The 20,981-nt window shown below is 35.4% G+C and overlaps 1 protein-coding gene across 1 annotated transcript; it reads right to left on the reverse strand.

The window, feature by feature from the left end:
- Window positions 1–12,196: 12,196 nt before the first annotated feature.
- LOC309496425 (coiled-coil domain-containing protein 106) lies at window positions 12,197–18,998 on the reverse strand (the record flags this gene model as incomplete). Its single annotated transcript, XM_082166417.1, has 6 exons — window positions 12,197–12,507; window positions 16,523–16,747; window positions 17,091–17,231; window positions 17,520–17,558; window positions 18,289–18,345; window positions 18,920–18,998. 6 exons carry the CDS (start codon window positions 18,996–18,998, stop codon window positions 12,197–12,199), a joined length of 852 nt encoding a protein of 283 aa, XP_082022543.1.
- Window positions 18,999–20,981: the final 1,983 nt, after the last annotated feature.

Below are 20,981 nucleotides of genomic sequence, written 5' to 3' on the forward strand. Positions count from 1 at the left end.
TCCCCAGTTGGATGGTAAAGAACGATACGTGTTTGGCTGCTTTGTACATTTCTTGCCATCCCAAACACACTGTAAAGATTTTGGAGGTCAATCTCAAAATGTTATGTCGACTTGCTGCACTGAACATTTTTAGTTGGTTCAGTTGAAATATATGAAGTAGGGATGTTCATTTAACATTTTGTTTTCTGACTGAAAGCTGATGGTTGTTACCCAGTCATCATTAACTGACATGATTTGAAGGTTAGATTAGAATTAAATGGACTTAGAATAGATAGGTGTCTGTGACCAATTCAAAAACCTAAAAAATGTAGATTTACATGTGCAAATAGCAGCATAAACAACAGAACATGAGGATTCACACATCAAGCACCCGCAGTGCTTCTGTGAACACAGTAAACCAGAATAAAAGTGTATATATAACTGTATATATAGTAAATAGGCCAACTTAAATGAACAATTAACAAAACTAAAGTGCAATAAAGAATGGACACTTCAGGGTCTGTTTACACGACATAATTTTCAATTTTCACCTGACAATGCAAGCTTTTGAAAACGAGTTTCAAAGTGCAAGGTTTTGAAAACGATGCCTTTACCATCTGCATGTAAACAACATAAACGTGAATTTGTGAAATTGGTATGTCATTCCAACCCGGTCACACTAAATGTGTCTCTATAGCACACATTGTGTTTATTGTACAATTTATACGCGAAAAGGAGTTTCTGTGTGCATATGATACGCATGGGTGGGTTTAGGGTAGGTTTAGTAATAGTGTGTAATATGTAATATGTATTATATGTTTGGTTAGGATTAGTGTTGTAGGGTGCATGACGTGTGTATTCACCTTATTTTCCACGAGGGTGACGCCATTACGTTCGTTTTGTCATCTTACTTCCGGCTGAGAGGGACCTCAACTTCCGTCTGAAAGGACGCTAGTTTCTAGACGTAATTCTATTGTTCTAACGGTAAAATATGTCAAGTATTATATGCTCAGTTAGGGGCTGCCATAACAATTGGATTAAGAGGATAGAACAATTTAACCAACAGTGTTACGAACACAATGTAAAGCGATCGGAATGTTGTGGAGTACTTTACGATTTACACCCGGATGTGCCGTGTCAGTTTAGCGGAAGTCGGATGACAAATTGCGGAAGCGCAAAGTATTAAAAGTGGGCGGGGCGGAATAAGGTGAATTACACGCAATAAAGTGCTATCATATGAATGTATTGAATGCATGAATAAGCCTTTCTGCATCTGACAGGGATAAAGAAGTTTGAATTCAGGCAATATTTTTAAGATGGAAAAATGCAGATTTTGAAAACATTTTGATATGGGCATCAAATGACAAATGCGGATCAAAGATAACACCTAGATTTCGCACTTGTGATGCTGGAGACAATAATTCAGAATCAGAAAACAGACTTAGACAGTTATGTTTGTGCAAATCTGTCAGCATACCAAAAAGTAACAGTTCCATTTTTGATTTGTTAAGCTTAAGATAGTTGTCATGCATCACTTACCTTTATTTCTTCCAGACATACGGTAAGAGCTGTAATTGCGAGATTTGGATCAGGGAGTGAGCTAACATAGATCTGCATGTCATCAGCATAACAAGGAAAAACCCCGTACCGTACTTTCTAATAATGTCACCAAGCGGCAACATATAGATGCAGAAAAAAGTAGGTCCTAGTACTGACCCCTGCGGGACGCCCTGCTGTACTAATGTTGCCTCCGATTTGTTCTTCCCCAAATAAATATACTGCAAAGAGATGCCAGAGGTGCCTAACAAAACACGCAACCTGTCAAGGAGGATGATATGACATATAGTGTCAAAAGCAGCGCTAATGTCTAGCAGAACCAAAATGCTGCAAGCACCCATATCAGCAGAAACATTAGGCGTTTCTCAATAGCAAGTACGCACAGTTTGGACTTGCCAAGTCCAGCTCAGGAGAATGACTCCCGAGGACGCGAGTCCGGTAATTCTGCTAATGGAACAGCACGTTCTTCAAAGCGTCAGTCAGCTCGCTCTGCTACTCCGGTTATCTCTGTATGTACATTTTAGGCAACAATAAAACAAAATATGTTATAAAACACCACACTGCCTCTTTTCGTTTTCATTTAAAGAAATCTTAAACATTATAGCCACACAAATGGTGATTGCCTGGATCTCACAACCTGGATCAAATTTTCATAAATCTTTATAAATAAACCACAGATTTGAGCTTTAAACAACTACATTCTCGCCTGAAAAACTCTTAAATTTACATTTCGTGACACAGTAACAGTAGTATTATATTTCAACTGTAAATTAAAAGATGGCGCTTCTTATGTTGTCATTCCCCTTGTAGCACGCGCAAGTGACGATTCTCTGTCAACCAATCAACGTCCTGCAGTTAGTCTAGCTCCACCCTTTAGTACCATACCACTGTGCTGGTACCCCAACGGAAGGGTACGCAAAAAGTGTTAAGGTTCGGCTTTTTGGTACCATTCACAACTTTTGACAGTGGAAACGGAAATAAATGCATACCGTACCGTACCGTACCGCTCAGTGAAAACAAGCCATTAGAGATTAGAGTCGAATCTTCCCTAACAATTTTTAAGTCTCTTTTAAAAAGGTATTTGTTTTCTCTGGCGTATTGATTTTTTTTTTTTTTTTTTATGTATATATTATATTATATTTTTGTGTATTAGAGTGTGTATATTTAGGATACGTATTTAGTTGTCTCGTACAGCACTTTGGCCAGTCTTGTGGCTGTTTTAAATGTACTTTATAAATTAATTAAACTTGAAACTACTGATTGTAATAATAGATCAAAATTCTTACTGTCAGTTAACCGGTTAGTCATAGTATTCTCAATGTATTTTAACACTGGCACTTTAGTTGAACCATCTGAATATTTTAAATGCAACAATCAACATAAAATTGAGTTTTGACCTTTGTGTATTTTTTTTACAGTGTATTTTTTAGGGCAATAAACCCAGACAGCAACATAGTGTTGGCCCAGATCCGGCCCACATCCGGGCTGTGTGGATTCCAGATGTGGGCCAGATCCGGGCCGATACTATGTAGCTGTCTGAGACTGGTGTTTTAGTCTTATTATGAACATCGCCATCACATTCAGAGATACTGCTAAATGTAAAAGCAATCAAACGTGTCATTCTTTATTATCAAACAGTGGACAAAATAAGTAAATTTGTGTAATGAAATGAATATAACATGTGCATGCATACTGCTGCTGCTTATCTTTAGCATGTACACTAACTTGTGTGGAAATGGGCATGGAATGGTGAAAAAATGCTGGCCTAAAAATGGTTACACTTAATTTAAGTGATATTACTTAACATTAATGAACCAACATACAATAAAACTACCAAAACACATCATTCATGTCTCAAATTAAGGCATTCTTTCAGAACTCTAGTGAAGGTTTCAGCCAACAAACATAAATTAAATATACAAAACAAAAAACACACAAACAACAGGCAGCAATATGCACTATTTTCTGCTGTTCAGAATTCAATGCAGTTTATGTTACATGGTTCATGTTTACATTAATGTACAAACCTTTTGTATAGATGGTGATGAAAATGAAAGACTAAGACTTGTGTATGTGTTTAGCTACATCTTATTTTTTTCTGATTTAAAAAAAATTATATTTCAGAATAATATATATCAATGTGGTATACGGTAGAAATATTACACATTTCAGTCTAGCTTAGGTTTTTAAATGAAATAACACAGTCTTGGAAATAATATGTAAGCATGTGCAAATAAGCCTGTATAGTAAATCAAGTTCTGTTGGTCTTTGTGTTTAAGTGAGAAATTAATTCATTTAAATTGAAAGATCTCAATGTTTATAAGATCTTTCAATTATGTTTAACAGTTTTGAGTGTATAAAAGAGTGTATAAAAATGGGCTCTGAGTTTTGGCAGTGGTTGTGTCTAAGTGAAATATGTAGTTTGGAAGATGTAGTCACTGAATGCATTAATACAACATTGAATGACACAGACATTTGCAACACTTCTACAGTAATACCGTAGTAAAATATATTCAGAATCTAAAAAATTAAATACTATCAAAACAATTAGATGTAGCTGAACACATACAGGTATTAATCTTTCAGTTTCATCACCATCTATAAAAAGGGGAAACTTGGGGGAAAATGTGTACTGTACTGTAAACAATGACCATGTGACATATAATGCTGTGAATTCTGAACAACAGAAAACAGCAGAAATATTTTATAATGCTTCCTGTTATTTGTGTTTTTTTATTTAACGTGTGTTTTTTGGGGGTAAAACCTTTTCTAGTGTTCTGGAAGAATGAGTTGATCTGAGACATGAATGAAGTTTCAGTGCATTTTGAATGTGAAATGAACTGCTGTCAAGCTGTAAGTTGGTTTGGAGAAGATATCATGGTCTTTTAACCTGATATCATTTAAGACATCATTTAAGACTGTGGTATAAATGATTGAATGATTTAACCATAACTGATATTCTAAAATAGGTATTTTTCATGTGTATGTAGACTCTAGTGTGTGTGAATTGAGTTGTTGCACTTCCCCCCCCACACACAATTTACATATCAATACAGGAAGGCCTTAAAGGCCAGTGTTTTTCTTAGGTGAGAAAACTGGCCAACAACCCCCAGAGTAGTGTTACCAATATCTGTGCAACTTCTCAAATACACTAGAATAAACTAGAGAAAACGCTGGGATTTACCCTGCCAAATTTATTTTGTAAAGTTTTCTTTTGTAAAAATGTATTTAAAAAATAAATAAAACAAGAATTACACTATCTACTGTTCACTGCAGTTAATGTTACATTATCCACGTTTACAATACTGTACAAAAATATGAAACTGAGATTAACACTTGTATAGGTGTTTAGTTAAATATAATTTTTTTTGTTTTTGTTTTTTTTTAGATTCAGAATTTAAAACATCTGCAAATTGGCCTGTAAAGAACATAAATGTCTGTTGGTGTTTGTGTTAAGTGAGAAATAAATAAAAAAAATTGCCAAAGCAATAATAAATGATCCACAGTTTGGCTCACATAAGCCCCGTTCACACAGAGATTCCGGAAAATACACTGATAATTTGTCCCGCGATTGTTTGATTTCTGTTCATTCACACTCCCAGGGATTTTCTGAAATCAGTATTATATATTATAATATAATATTTAAATATAAAATCTTGTTTACTTGTTTAGCACTATGTTTACAATGAAACTAAATTAATGATTATTCCAAACACAAATAAAATGTAAGTTTCTCAATACTAAAGTCACTTTTTCAAAACTCTCTTCACACAGTGATCACACCTTCCGTCTATGTGAGCTAAACTGTGGATCACTGCTTTGAAAGATGTCATTGAATGCATTTTGTTCCATTTACATTAATTATTCTTAAACACAAACACCAACAGAACTTTATGTTCTATACAGGCTAATTTGCACATGTTTACATACTCTTTTTAAAACTGTTAATAATAATAGTACTGTTAAACTGTTAAAAATAACAAAGTAATTTCAATCACATTGAAATAGATATTCTGATTCTAAAATATAATATAATCAAAATAATTAGATGTAAGTGTTAGTCTTTCAGTTTCATCACCATCTATACAAAAGGGGAAACTTAGGAATATTTTAGTACAGTAATGTTAAAAAGTTAGTTTGTTAGTATACTTTACTTTATTGCCCTTTTTCAGGAAATTTGTCTTGGACTCAAAGCTGCATTAGTACACAACATATACATACACACACAAACCAAAAAGAGTTTAAAACTACATATATGTATAACTACATCTTGCTATTTAACATATTAATAGATACTCTAACGGTTCCTCTTACTCAGTGGGACTCTATACCGTCTCCATGATGGCAGCATCTGATACATTGGAAATAAAACATGGCTTGAATCACTCACTATTGTCTGTGCATTTTAAAAAAAATCCACGATTCATAAATTGATTGAAGTGATGAGTACTCTCTTACACCCATAACTTACATTGCAGTTTTCACAAGACGTACAAGCTGTGATTTTAATTGGACCAAAAGATTGCCATATGAAGTGTGCATCCAATAATTTAAAAGACTACCTAAAACGGCATAATGAAATAATTCTCTGATTTACACCGAACAGCCTAAGTCTTCTTAAAAATACAATCGTTGCCGGAATTTTGAACAAAGATAATCAATGTGGGCTTTCCAAGTAAATGAACGATCAATGACCACACCTAGATACTTATAGGTATCCACCTGCTCAATATTATCATAGATGATAACTGGGCTGTAATCAAAAAGGATTATGTAACATCAACTGCAGTGAATTATAAACAGTAGATAGTGTCATTCTTGTTTTATGAAAGCATTTTACAAAAGAAAACATTGTGTAATGCTCCTGTTGTTTGTGTTTTTTTGTTTTGTTTTATGAGTGACAAAGTGTGTTTGTTGTTAAATCTTTTCTAATGTTCTGGAAGAATGAGTTGATCTAAGACATGAAGTTTCAGTGCATTTTGAATGAGAAATGAACTGCTGTCAAGCTGTAAGTTGGTTAGGAGAACTGAGTGAAGAGTTTTGAAAATGTACCTAAATATTGAGAAATGTGTCCTAGTGATTGTAAAAACCTCTAATTTAATTTGGCAGGGTAAATCCCAGCGTTTTCTCTAGTTTATTCTAGTGTATTTGAGAAGTTGCACAGATATTGGTAACAGGACTCTGGGGGTTGTTGGCCAGTTTTCTCACCTAAGAAAAACACTGGCCTTTAAGGCCTTCCTGCATTGATATGTAAATTGTGTGTGGGGGGGAAGTGCAACAACTCAATATCACACACCCTAGTCTACATACACATGAAAAATACCTATTTTAGAAATCAAGGATAGTAATGAGTTATGGTTAAATCATTCAATCATTTATACCACAGTCTTAAATGATGTCTTAAATGATGTCAGGTTAAAAGACCATGATATCTTCTCCAAACCAACTTACAGCTTGACAGCAGTTCATTTCACATTCAAAATGCACTGAAACTTCATTCATGTCTCAGATCAACTCATTCTTCCAGAACACTAGAAAAGGTTTTACCCCCAAAAAACACACGTTAAATAAAAAAACACAAATAACAGGAAGCATTATAAAATATTTCTGCTGTTTTCTGTTGTTCAGAATTCACAGCATTATATGTCACATGGTCATTGTTTACAGTACAGTACACATTTTCCCCCAAGTTTCCCCTTTTTATAGATGGTGATGAAACTGAAAGATTAATACCTGTATGTGTTCAGCTACATCTAATTGTTTTGATAGTATTTAATTTTTTAGATTCTGAATATATTTTACTACGGTATTACTGTAGAAGTGTTGCAAATGTCTGTGTCATTCAATGTTGTATTAATGCATTCAGTGACTACATCTTCCAAACTACATATTTCACTTAGACACAACCACTGCCAAAACTCAGAGCCCATTTTTATACACTCTTTTATACACTCAAAACTGTTAAACATAATTGAAAGATCTTATAAACATTGAGATCTTTCAATTTAAATGAATTAATTTCTCACTTAAACACAAAGACCAACAGAACTTGATTTACTATACAGGCTTATTTGCACATGCTTACATATTATTTCCAAGACTGTGTTATTTCATTTAAAAACCTAAGCTAGACTGAAATGTGTAATATTTCTACCGTATACCACATTGATATATATTATTCTGAAATATAATTTTTTTTAAATCAGAAAAAAATAAGATGTAGCTAAACACATACACAAGTCTTAGTCTTTCATTTTCATCACCATCTATACAAAAGGTTTGTACATTAATGTAAACATGAACCATGTAACATAAACTGCATTGAATTCTGAACAGCAGAAAATAGTGCATATTGCTGCCTGTTGTTTGTGTGTTTTTTGTTTTGTATATTTAATTTATGTTTGTTGGCTGAAACCTTCACTAGAGTTCTGAAAGAATGCCTTAATTTGAGACATGAATGATGTGTTTTGGTAGTTTTATTGTATGTTGGTTCATTAATGTTAAGTAATATCACTTAAATTAAGTGTAACCATTTTTAGGCCAGCATTTTTTCACCATTCCATGCCCATTTCCACACAAGTTAGTGTACATGCTAAAGATAAGCAGCAGCAGTATGCATGCACATGTTATATTCATTTCATTACACAAATTTACTTATTTTGTCCACTGTTTGATAATAAAGAATGACACGTTTGATTGCTTTTACATTTAGCAGTATCTCTGAATGTGATGGCGATGTTCATAATAAGACTAAAACACCAGTCTCAGACAGCTACATAGTATCGGCCCGGATCTGGCCCACATCTGGAATCCACACAGCCCGGATGTGGGCCGGATCTGGGCCAACACTATGTTGCTGTCTGGGTTTATTGCCCTAAAAAATACACTGTAAAAAAAATACACAAAGGTCAAAACTCAATTTTATGTTGATTGTTGCATTTAAAATATTCAGATGGTTCAACTAAAGTGCCAGTGTTAAAATACATTGAGAATACTATGACTAACCGGTTAACTGACAGTAAGAATTTTGATCTATTATTACAATCAGTAGTTTCAAGTTTAATTAATTTATAAAGTACATTTAAAACAGCCACAAGACTGGCCAAAGTGCTGTACGAGACAACTAAATACGTATCCTAAATATACACACTCTAATACACAAAAATATAATATAATATATACATAAAAAAAAAAAAAAAAAATCAATACGCCAGAGAAAACAAATACCTTTTTAAAAGAGACTTAAAAATTGTTAGGGAAGATTCGACTCTAATCTCTAATGGCTTGTTTTCACTGAGCGGTACGGTACGGTACGGTATGCATTTATTTCCGTTTCCACTGTCAAAAGTTGTGAATGGTACCAAAAAGCCGAACCTTAACACTTTTTGCGTACCCTTCCGTTGGGGTACCAGCACAGTGGTATGGTACTAAAGGGTGGAGCTAGACTAACTGCAGGACGTTGATTGGTTGACAGAGAATCGTCACTTGCGCGTGCTACAAGGGGAATGACAACATAAGAAGCGCCATCTTTTAATTTACAGTTGAAATATAATACTACTGTTACTGTGTCACGAAATGTAAATTTAAGAGTTTTTCAGGCGAGAATGTAGTTGTTTAAAGCTCAAATCTGTGGTTTATTTATAAAGATTTATGAAAATTTGATCCAGGTTGTGAGATCCAGGCAATCACCATTTGTGTGGCTATAATGTTTAAGATTTCTTTAAATGAAAACGAAAAGAGGCAGTGTGGTGTTTTATAACATATTTTGTTTTATTGTTGCCTAAAATGTACATACAGAGATAACCGGAGTAGCAGAGCGAGCTGACTGACGCTTTGAAGAACGTGCTGTTCCATTAGCAGAATTACCGGACTCGCGTCCTCGGGAGTCATTCTCCTGAGCTGGACTTGGCAAGTCCAAACTGTGCGTACTTGCTATTGAGAAACGCCTAATGTTTCTGCTGATATGGGTGCTTGCAGCATTTTGGTTCTGCTAGACATTAGCGCTGCTTTTGACACTATATGTCATATCATCCTCCTTGACAGGTTGCGTGTTTTGTTAGGCACCTCTGGCATCTCTTTGCAGTATATTTATTTGGGGAAGAACAAATCGGAGGCAACATTAGTACAGCAGGGCGTCCCGCAGGGGTCAGTACTAGGACCTACTTTTTTCTGCATCTATATGTTGCCGCTTGGTGACATTATTAGAAAGTACGGTACGGGGTTTTTCCTTGTTATGCTGATGACATGCAGATCTATGTTAGCTCACTCCCTGATCCAAATCTCGCAATTACAGCTCTTACCGTATGTCTGGAAGAAATAAAGGTAAGTGATGCATGACAACTATCTTAAGCTTAACAAATCAAAAATGGAACTGTTACTTTTTGGTATGCTGACAGATTTGCACAAACATAACTGTCTAAGTCTGTTTTCTGATTCTGAATTATTGTCTCCAGCATCACAAGTGCGAAATCTAGGTGTTATCTTTGATCCGCATTTGTCATTTGATGCCCATATCAAAATGTTTTCAAAATCTGCATTTTTCCATCTTAAAAATATTGCCTGAATTCAAACTTCTTTATCCCTGTCAGATGCAGAAAGGCTTATTCATGCATTCAATACATTCATATGATAGCACTTTATTGCGTGTAATTCACCTTATTCCGCCCCGCCCACTTTTAATACTTTGCGCTTCCGCAATTTGTCATCCGACTTCCGCTAAACTGACACGGCACATCCGGGTGTAAATCGTAAAGTACTCCACAACATTCCGATCGCTTTACATTGTGTTCGTAACACTGTTGGTTAAATTGTTCTATCCTCTTAATCCAATTGTTATGGCAGCCCCTAACTGAGCATATAATACTTGACATATTTTACCGTTAGAACAATAGAATTACGTCTAGAAACTAGCGTCCTTTCAGACGGAAGTTGAGGTCCCTCTCAGCCGGAAGTAAGATGACAAAACGAACGTAATGGCGTCACCCTCGTGGAAAATAAGGTGAATACACACGTCATGCACCCTACAACACTAATCCTAACCAAACATATAATACATATTACATATTACACACTATTACTAAACCTACCCTAAACCCACCCATGCGTATCATATGCACACAGAAACTCCTTTTCGCGTATAAATTGTACAATAAACACAATGTGTGCTATAGAGACACATTTAGTGTGACCGGGTTGGAATGACATACCAATTTCACAAATTCACGTTTATGTTGTTTACATGCAGATGGTAAAGGCATCGTTTTCAAAACCGGTAACACTTTACAATAACAGTACATGAATAATCATGTATTAATACCTGCATTAATAATTACTTTACTATGAACTAATGATGAGTTAAGACATGTACTAATGAAGAGCTAACCTTAACTACGACATGAGTCATATGAATTCCTGCATGAATAAAGCCATCTTAACTACACGTTAGTACATGCTTGTTAATTAATGTATTAATTAACACTTTGGGGTAAACTAAATCAAACATGCTCTAGATTAGAATAAAGATGTATTAAAAGGGCAGTGTAAAATAGTTCATGAATTTGCCACACGCAACTGTCACAAACATCATTGAATGACACTAGATGTCTTGCAATATTTACATTTAACCTTACTCATTGAACACACAATGATGCATTCATCATTAAAAACAATGTAATCTCATTCCGTTTTAAGTGATTCCACTGATGCCATCAAGAGTGAAATACTACCTACACTAACATATTCATTAAGCAGATGCAATTTTTTATATTAAAATCATTGTTAGCACAGATGGTTATTTCTGTAGTAATTTTGTGGATCGGTTTACTGTCTTTATATCATAATGCAGTCGGATGTTAGTCTTGTGTTCTTGCTCTTCTTTTGGGCCAATATTTTCCCTTCAAAATGTGTCCACTTTCCACCTACCGTTCAGATCCTTCTCCATCCAAATGCGGGCACAGCACCTCTGCTCTTCCACTTCTTTACAAACCACCAAATTATATATTGATTTAGAAGAGCTGAATAAGTATGAATTAAGTCATGAATTCATGTTACTTTGGAATTAATTAATGATGAGTTAGTAATAATGTGCCCCCCCAAGTAAAGTCATGACATTATGATACATTAACAAGTCATGAATTCATGTTACTTTATAAGTAATTAATGATGAGTTAGTAATAATGTGCCCCCCCAAGTAAAGTCATGACATTATGATACATTAACAAGTCATGAATTCATGTTACTTTATAAGTAATTAATGATGAGTTAGTAATAATGAGTATAATCAAGCATCCACAAGTAATTGGAATACCAAATAACATCCAGGAAGGTGATTTTTATTTGGCACCACCATTATCTTCAAGATAATGATAACTTTGACATACATATTTACCAGCATGTAAAACAAAACAGAATTTCAAAAGGTAAAAGCACCTTTCATTTAACAGTCTTTTAAACAGCAGTTCACTTTAATCAAGAGGCTTACGTTTACCTGTATTTTACTTTACATAAAACATCAAATGTAAAGATATTGCCTAACAATGTAAGAATAAAATAAAATAAAATAGAATTTTACAAATAAAATTGTAATGTTCACAATAACCAGAGGAACATTATAAACTTGTTTTTTAAACATTGTCAGACTATTAATTAACGGGTAAATATCTCACTTCTTTGAGATATCAAGAAGGGCACTGCTCTCTTTCAAATTATTTATCTTGTCTACATTAGGCTGAGCCAGGCACCGTGCAAGACAGATTTCCGTAAATCTTTGGATGCTTTCTCCTTTTTTAAAGGTAGCTCTCAAAGTTTTGAACTGCTCAGGATTTGCAATTGCCAACTCAGCAATAGGGGCTTGCATGACAATTGTATTTCTGTCAACATTCAATTTGTTGTATGCTTCAGCTTTACTGCAGCCACCATTCACCAGTCGTAAAACTTTGTGGTAGCGTTTGATGGAGTCTTCAGGGGTTCTTACTGGTGGGGGGAAAGAAGAAAGAAGAATGTTGTACAAGTTTGATATGAGATAAAGGTGAGTAAATTATATTAATAATGATGATTTTTTGGGGGGTCTGTTATTGCTTTAAGAACAGACTACAAAAAAAATATATGGTTCTATCACAAAACATTTTTATTTTGTAAAACAGATTGCATCACTTCCACTTCAGGGGCCTCATGTATAAAATTTAACATACATGTCATCCTACTTCAAGTGACACAATACCATAAATTTCAATGGAGAACGGGCGATTTCCGGCGACAGCGACCATTGGCGACCGGATGGGGCGTGTCTGGCGACGCAACAAAGTTGAAATCTGTTTAACTTGAACTGCAAATGAAGAGCGACTTTCGGGAGCGACAACCAATAGGCGTGAAGTCAGTGGAGCGCGCGTGATTCGTCACTCTCTTCAGTGCTGAATCTGACCGAGGCAAGTTGAACGAGAAGCTAATTTTAGCAGTCAGAAACTCCTTTAATTTATGATATATCTCTGTATACATACAGTGGTATTCGCCGTGCTGACTCCGAACCTGAATGGTTTCATGAGCCCAGATAGACCGGTATTTACCCGTTTGCTACAGTTAAATGGCTGCGATGGCAAAGAGCACTCGCTGTTTCTCGTTCATCTTTAATATTATGCATTATATGTACTGATTCCATTTATATTTAGACTTTTCCTTCCAAAATATTTGTTTGTAGCAACAAGAAAACGGATTTGTTGTCTACAACATGGAGTAACATCCGTGAATGTCACTCACAAACATTACTATGCAACCAGTAGTGGGAACACCCACTAGCGACCTAACGACCTGCAGCGACTAGGGATGCTCATATTGACCGTTTAACCGTTAACCGAAAGTAACATTTTGACCGATTAATACTATCAGTTAAACGGTTTAAAAGTTTTTATTTATTTATTTTTTGCTGCATGGTTAAAAAAAAAACAACGATATAGCGGCAGCCTATATTTGTTAACTCACGGGGCGCGTCCTACTGTGTGGGACCATTTCGACAGAAAGGGCGATGAAGTTCAATGCAAATGCAGAGAATCTGCTCGATGCTTCTGTAGGTTTTCAAGAGCTAACGTTACTTGCAGAAATGCAGTAGGTGTGTGAATATTTGATGTGAATCCAGGTTGTTGATGTTCTGTGTGCTGCTGTTTGCACGTTAAAATCAACCCGTGAAAAAAGTTTTGTATTTTTAACGGGTCACAGACACTCGTCAATTTTATTTTTATTTATTGCATGGATTGGTTGAATTCTAATGTAGAATGCGGTGTGTTATTTCTTGATAACAGACGCTGCTGAGTATAACCAAATTGTCTCTGGTATAACACACCGTTGCCATGAAAAACAGAGCGTTGCCATGCATGGACGCAGGATTCTAACCGTAGAGACGAAACGGGCTATTTTCTTTAGCGGAAGCAATATAGTTTTTAAATCAATAAACTCCTTTTAAAATCAATATTTTGTGTCAAATTATTGATTTATTTGGTAGGTAGCCATGTAATAAGCGGGATAATGTATGTGCTTCATGAGGCACACGCGCGGTCTCTTGCTCTCTCCCCCACTTGGGCATATGCACGCGCTACGCGGTTTGGAGCACAGTCTTTCACTCGCTCGCTCTAGATTCCGGGAGAAACTATTTGCGGCCATCAGTGAGCTATATATTTATTATAATTATTCAAATATAATTATTGATTTTTCATTAGACTATTTTTTGGTGCCCCCTCAGCACGCTGAATAAACCTTATTGAAAAGTGTTACCATCTTATCAGTTAACGGTTAATAATCGAATAATGAGTTTCGGTCGTCGGTTGGGAAAATTAACCGAAATGAGCATCCCTAGCAGCGACAAAGTCGCTTGTAGTGTAAACGCAGCTTAAGTGTGTGTACACACAAATGCTAGTTTGCAAATGCACAAAAGTATTCAGATTTATTAAAAAAACATGTGCACACCAGTAGGGCCGCAACGACATCATCAATTACGTCGACTACGAAAATATGTTGACACGTGTGAAATGCGTCGATGCGTCACATTCATTATTGACGTTTAAATATCGGCCGAACAGAACGGCGCTTTGTTCACTACTCGAACTCGACGAAAAACGACAAAAGCAGACATGCCAAGTCTCCCGGAAGTTCCGGGAGTTTCCCGCATATTGATAGCGGCTCCCTGATGCCCGCAAGTGAGTTAAAATCTCCCGGACTCTAGAGCGAGCACGCATGCGAGACAGAGACTGTGCTCCAAACCGCATAGCGCGCGCACGGCAGAGAGGGAGAGCGAGCGAGAGACCTTGCGTATGACTCATGAAGCGCATGTAAGACAGAGAGCATCCTGCGGAAATAGATCTGATGACTGAGTGCGAGTGTGGGCGTGGGCAGTAATGCACTCGTGTGTGTGCTGGTTGTGGGAGAATAAAACGATTCGCGTGAGTCCTGCAAAATAGAAATATCTATAAATTGACCATCTAAAAATGAATAAATAGTTACTTATCTGTTGCACAAAAGCAACAAGAACAACTAAAACAAAATAGAAACGATTTACAGGCCAGAGTTTCTATTTATAACATGTTTGGAGTATTGAACAATGTAGCCAATCACAGACACGTGTTGATTTCTTGAACGCAATGGCCAATCAGATGCATTTAAGATCCGCTCAAAATTGACTTTTTGTTCAGTGCTGAATTCTGCATACTGGCAAATCATCTGCTTATAGCAAACAAAGTGTAGATATTATGAAAGATGCATTGTGCAGTCAGCTTCATTGATAATAACAGAGATCTGTGAGATCGCGATGAACTGAGATGTCAGCTTTTTATGAATTAAGGGAGCGCACTTTAAACTACGTAATGCCTTCATATTAATGTATTTTTTTGCACAGTGTTAGGCAGAATTTATGTGGCATTAATGTTATATGATGCACTAGTGTTGTTTGCATTTTAATTCTGGCACTTTATTTTTTTTATACTGGGAAATTTCCAAGTATTTTTCAGAAAATTAATTAATAAAAGTTTGAAATACTAATGGTTGAAGTTGTACTTATTTATTGGAAAGTTTGTCAATGGATAAATCAGCTAATCCAAAAAGTAATCATTAGATTAATAGAAAAAATAATCATTAGATTAGTCGACTTATCGAAGAAATAATCGATAACAAAAATAATCGTTAGAAGCAGCCCTAATTTAGACAGATGCCAACCTCTGTGGAGTAGCACAGTACCTGCGTGACTCATCATAGACTGAGAGAAATAGCTCAGGCTACAATGTTCTTACGCATGCAGTTTTGTTCATTACCACTAGAACATCAAGAGCTACATAGTGTACCTTTAAATACCCATAGATATCACCATCAGTCCATATTGCCATTAACACTTTCTCCAAAAAAGTGGATGAGATGTGACCTGTTCTCCTGTTATTCACTTAAAGGATTAGTTCACCCCAAAATGAAAATTTCCTGATAATTTACTCACCCCAATGCCATCCAAGATGTTCATGTCTTTCTTTCTTCAGTGGAAAAGAAATTAAGTTTGAGGAAAACCTTATCTAGCGAATCGATAGGTCATTATCAAAAAAAAAAAAAAAAATGTATATACTTTTTAACCACAATTGTTTGTCTTGTGCTGGACTGGGACGTGCCGGGCATGACGTCATCACGTCAGAAAGGTCAAGTGTAAGTACCGCCCCATTGTTTACTAGCGTGGAGGATCGTTCAAATTTTATTGTATGTTGAATGACATATTTATGTCTTTGTGTCAGTTTATTGTTTAAAATGGTTCTTTCGTGTGCGTATCCTGGATGTTTAATGAATGTTTAATGATGTCACCCGTGACCTTTCCAACGTGATGACGTCATGCCCGGCGCCTGCAGTCCAGCACAAAACTAACAATTGCGGTTAAAAAGTATTTACATTTTAATTTTTTTTTCTCGAAAATGAGCGATGGATTCATTTTGGGGTGAACTATTCCTTTTAATACTTAATAGAATAAACATACCTCTCCTAAAATCAGCCCTCAGTTTCTTGGATTTCTTCTTGTTTTTTCGCTTTTTATCCTTTTTCTTCTTCTTTGCTCTAGGTTCAGAATCCGATGAATCTGAAGATTCTGAGGAATCAGATGATTCATCAGTGGACTCATTCTCCTGTGATGCAGCAGTAGTGGATGAAGATCCAATAAGTGCCTGGCCAGGTGAAACAACTGCTTCACGCCTCAGAACAAGTGCTATGAAAAAGAACAATTTAAAATATATGTAGAACAAAACTACAGGTAAATACTTTATATATTAATTTTTTAACCACACTTTATTGTAATATTTTTTTAGAGGTCTCAAACCCAAAAAAGATGGGTGACTTTCTTGGCCAACAACCTTTCCTAAAAAGGGGAAATACTTCATCAACCAATCTATGATAGGGCATGTTAATTAGTGTTACCCCAATGATTACGGTTTAGCATTAAAGAATGTCCCCCTCAGGGTCCACATCATTTCTTGTATTTCTAATTAAATGTTGCAAAATACTGACTGGAAGAATTGTTCTTAAAGCAAGTTAATGACCACATTGCATACCATCCTCCAATCTTGATTTGAGGAAATTTTTGTCATCTGTCAGAGTCTCAACTTTTTCCTGAAGATGAAGAATCTTCTCCTTTTGAATCTCGATTGTGTGTTTTGCTTTGTCAAGAGCAATCTGTAATGTAGGTGCACCACCTTAAAAAAAAAAATTAAAAAAAGTATATATATATATATATATATATATATATATATATATGTATGTATGTAACTTGGCTGGAAGCAAAATAAGAAAAATGTGGCCTACATGAATTGGGCTTATTTCAAGATACATAATTAAGTCTACACATCAGCAGCCACATTTATGTGAATCAAATTACAATATCTAAATTCAAATTTCAATCCAACAATTATCTTTGTCATTTATCTTTTTTATATAATGTTTACGTATTTCTTGGGTTAATGTAGAAAAGGCTACAGACAAACCTCCTGTTTCACTGGTTTGCTGTATTGCAGACTGAAGTCCTGAAATGTACCAGAAAAAAAGAACATCTTAAAAGCATTTGAACAAAGGATAGGCATCACCACATGAATGCATGTATAACGCAACAGAAGAAAAAAAACAGGCAGTTTCAATAGAGTTTTAAAGTTGGCATAAAACTGGCATATCAAAACAGAAGGCAAATGTTTTCAATTTTCATAACCTGTAACTTTATTTGTTAACCCATCCCAGGAGGACTTGAAAAAAATATATTGTATGCAGGTTTTGTATGATATGAATAATATGATAGGTAGTTGGGTAAACTTTGACGAGCAAGCCATTATATTTTTATTAATTATTAAAGCCCTAATTTTCTCCTTGTAAAATTAAAAGCCCTTAATTTTACTTTGCATTTTGCCTGTAATGCAAATTGACATTTAAAAATGTCAACATTAAATATATAGATATAAATTAAATAATACTCTGCATTTAAAAAAAAAAAGCTACATGTAGTTATTGCGGTAAATCTACATGTTCATTTTTGGCAAAACAAAAATTATTATATGGTCTCACACTAGGTCTGAGTTTAATTTATTTTGAAAATGTGCAGATACAGTATGCACACTTTCACTCATGTATACTTCGAGTACTTTTTACATCCATGTGCTTACATAATCTAAATGACAAAATTCTGTTTGATATCTCAGGACAGGAGAGTACCAATGAATTTCTTCCCACTTCACGCATGTACAGCCATTTGATTCATTTACTTACCTTCTGATGGACCAGCAGCTGTATTTTCAGTCTGAACATTCTTGCGTGTAGGTAAAACTATAGGGGAAAGCAAGCGTAGTTCACAGCATTAAAGAAACACCTGAAAATGTGTATAGGGTTGCCAACTCTCAGACATTTGGCTTTGTCTCACACTCTAACAAAAGTAAAAAAAAAAAAACTATGTATATTTTTTTTTAATTCTACGTTACCAGTAAAACATCATAAACTAATTACATCCGAGGAAATATTAGGTAATATTATCTAATCAGCATAGGGAATGTTAATAAGTTTCTAAAAAGTGCATAATAATTAAAGCACTAACGTTAGACGTATCTATAGCTAAATAATGGCCTGGTTTCACAGACAGGACTTAGATCCGTTTGGCCTTATTTCAATTAGGATTTGAATATAAACATGACTTAGAAATAAACATTACTGGTTTACAAAACAATTGCACTGGCATAATAAGATGTCACTGCAAGTTGCTTTCAGTTAAATTAGCTCAAACATGGATTTTAGTCTGAGGATAAGCACGTGAAACCGGGACATGAGTTATCAAAATCTCACTTCAGACAGGCAACCCTGACAAAATAGTACCACATTCAAACTACAAATAGCATTAAGTACTTACCATATTCATCCGAGCTGTATTTGCGGATTTTGTTGGTAATTTTCCTCCCACTCCGCGTTGCCTTTCTCTTCTCATCCATCTTACTCAAATTATCGACAATGTCAAGGTCTACATGATCCGTTGATTGGCGCGAAGCTACAGTTAATGGCGCTGTTGGCGCCACCCCATCATCTTCGTCGAGTAATGACATAGTTTGGATCTTTATTACTGTAATTCCACCTCTAAACCCCACGTGAAGCTCTGGTGGGTCTTGGATATCTTTACAGTTATCCCAGTTTGTATATACTTCCAAAGACGGTGCAATGCCATAAAGTTTGACTTGGGTTAACGTATGTATTATGTTTAAGCCTCCTTGCATCGCACAGGTTTTTATTGCACCGGAAATAGGCGGGGCCATCTCTGGTGTTTTTCGCGCCACGTGAGTTTAATTCGTTAGCACGCTCTTCATCTTGATGAAGAGTAGCAGCAATGCTACATTCAAAATTATTGCTTTTTGCGATCCAAAAACCCTCAACAACTAGGAAACTGAAGCTCATTAAATGGTGTCAAAGCAAACGGTTACTTGCAAGGAGAGTAATGTGCTCAAGATGTGGCCATAATATGAGAATGAAGAAAACAAGACATCTTGACGGTTTTCATTGGTGAGTTAAAAAAATGAAGATTTGTTGTTCACATGATGTATTGCTGAAATAATTTCTAGGGATATTTTAGGTCTACAAAAAAGAAACAATATTTTATTTAAATAATAAATTAACATTTTAACATTATTCTTAAATATCTAATTATAATAATTAGAAAGGTTCACAGCTTGAGATTAATTTAAAAATATAAATGTATTAAAAAATATATGGTGAAATCATTTTTGTGAGGCCTGCTTGTAGGCTACCATAAAATGAGCCTGCACCGAGAGAGAACAAGTGTTCTCTTCTTGTGCTAACATAACAGCAACATTTATTTATTTTTAAATTGGACATGACTGCCTCTGCCTCTCAATTCAATATTTGAATAATGAACTGAATCCAGTTGTGGGAAGTTCATAGCGGCAGCAATCCTTTAACGTTACTTAACAACATAATTTGGGGCTTTTTAGTCAAGTAGCTACAATAAAACAAAAAGTATTAAAGAAGAGTAATAATCTCCCAAATCGCATAGCTAATGTGTTTTACTGTGATGGGTCGGTCAACGATTCGCGTTGTCTGAGTCGCTAGCTGTCACGTGCTGAATAAACGGCTTAGATCAGGAGTTGTGGTAAAGTAAACTAACAGACTACCTTGACCTTGCATTGCAATTTATTTCTATTTAGTTTAAATGGAAAAATTAAATGATTTTGTTATGCAATTACCATTCAGACCAAAACAACTGTCATAAAAGTCAGTGTAACAATTTTAACAGCTCATAAAACAAAAACTGCATTAAAGAAAAGACTTGCTTGTTGCTTCCAGTGGGTGGAACTTATGCAAAAGAGGTAAACACATTGGCTAGACCTCACTTTTGATTCAGCAATTCAGTTTGAGCTAATACGTGATTAATAATGTCTTAATACGTGATTAATAATCACAGCCTGCCAGACAAGCTGTTGACACTATGCAATATAGGCCTAACTGATGCAAAAAGTGAGTGAGCTTATCTTTGACTATTGTAACTAAGTTAATGTTGTTGGTAAAAAATGCTTAAATTCATGTTAAGCTGACACAGTTCCCTGAAATCTTTATAAGACCGTTGTGACATGTTTTGGTCAATATGTTTGGTGTTCGTCTGTGCTCAACGACAGAACAGTTTCATGCTTTGCTAGAATTTTTACCATTGCGTTAGAACTCTCACTGTTGTCGCTTGCGAAACCAATGTCGGCGCCGTGGGTGTAAACGTGCAAATTAAAGGCCGGTAATATTATAATTAGATTCCCCTCCTACGTCAGAAAGGGGAGCGAAATCGGATAATTTTTTTTACATGCTTGCAGAGAAAGGCTCACCAAAACAAAGTTACTGGGTTTCACTTTTCACATTTTTGGGGTCGGTATATGCACCATGGGACCCGATTATAGCACTTAAACACGGAAAAAGTC

The sequence above is a fragment of the Leuciscus leuciscus genome (genome assembly GCF_965113295.1).
Source record: "Leuciscus leuciscus genome assembly, chromosome: 4".
NCBI classification, from domain to species: domain Eukaryota; kingdom Metazoa; phylum Chordata; class Actinopteri; order Cypriniformes; family Leuciscidae; genus Leuciscus; species Leuciscus leuciscus.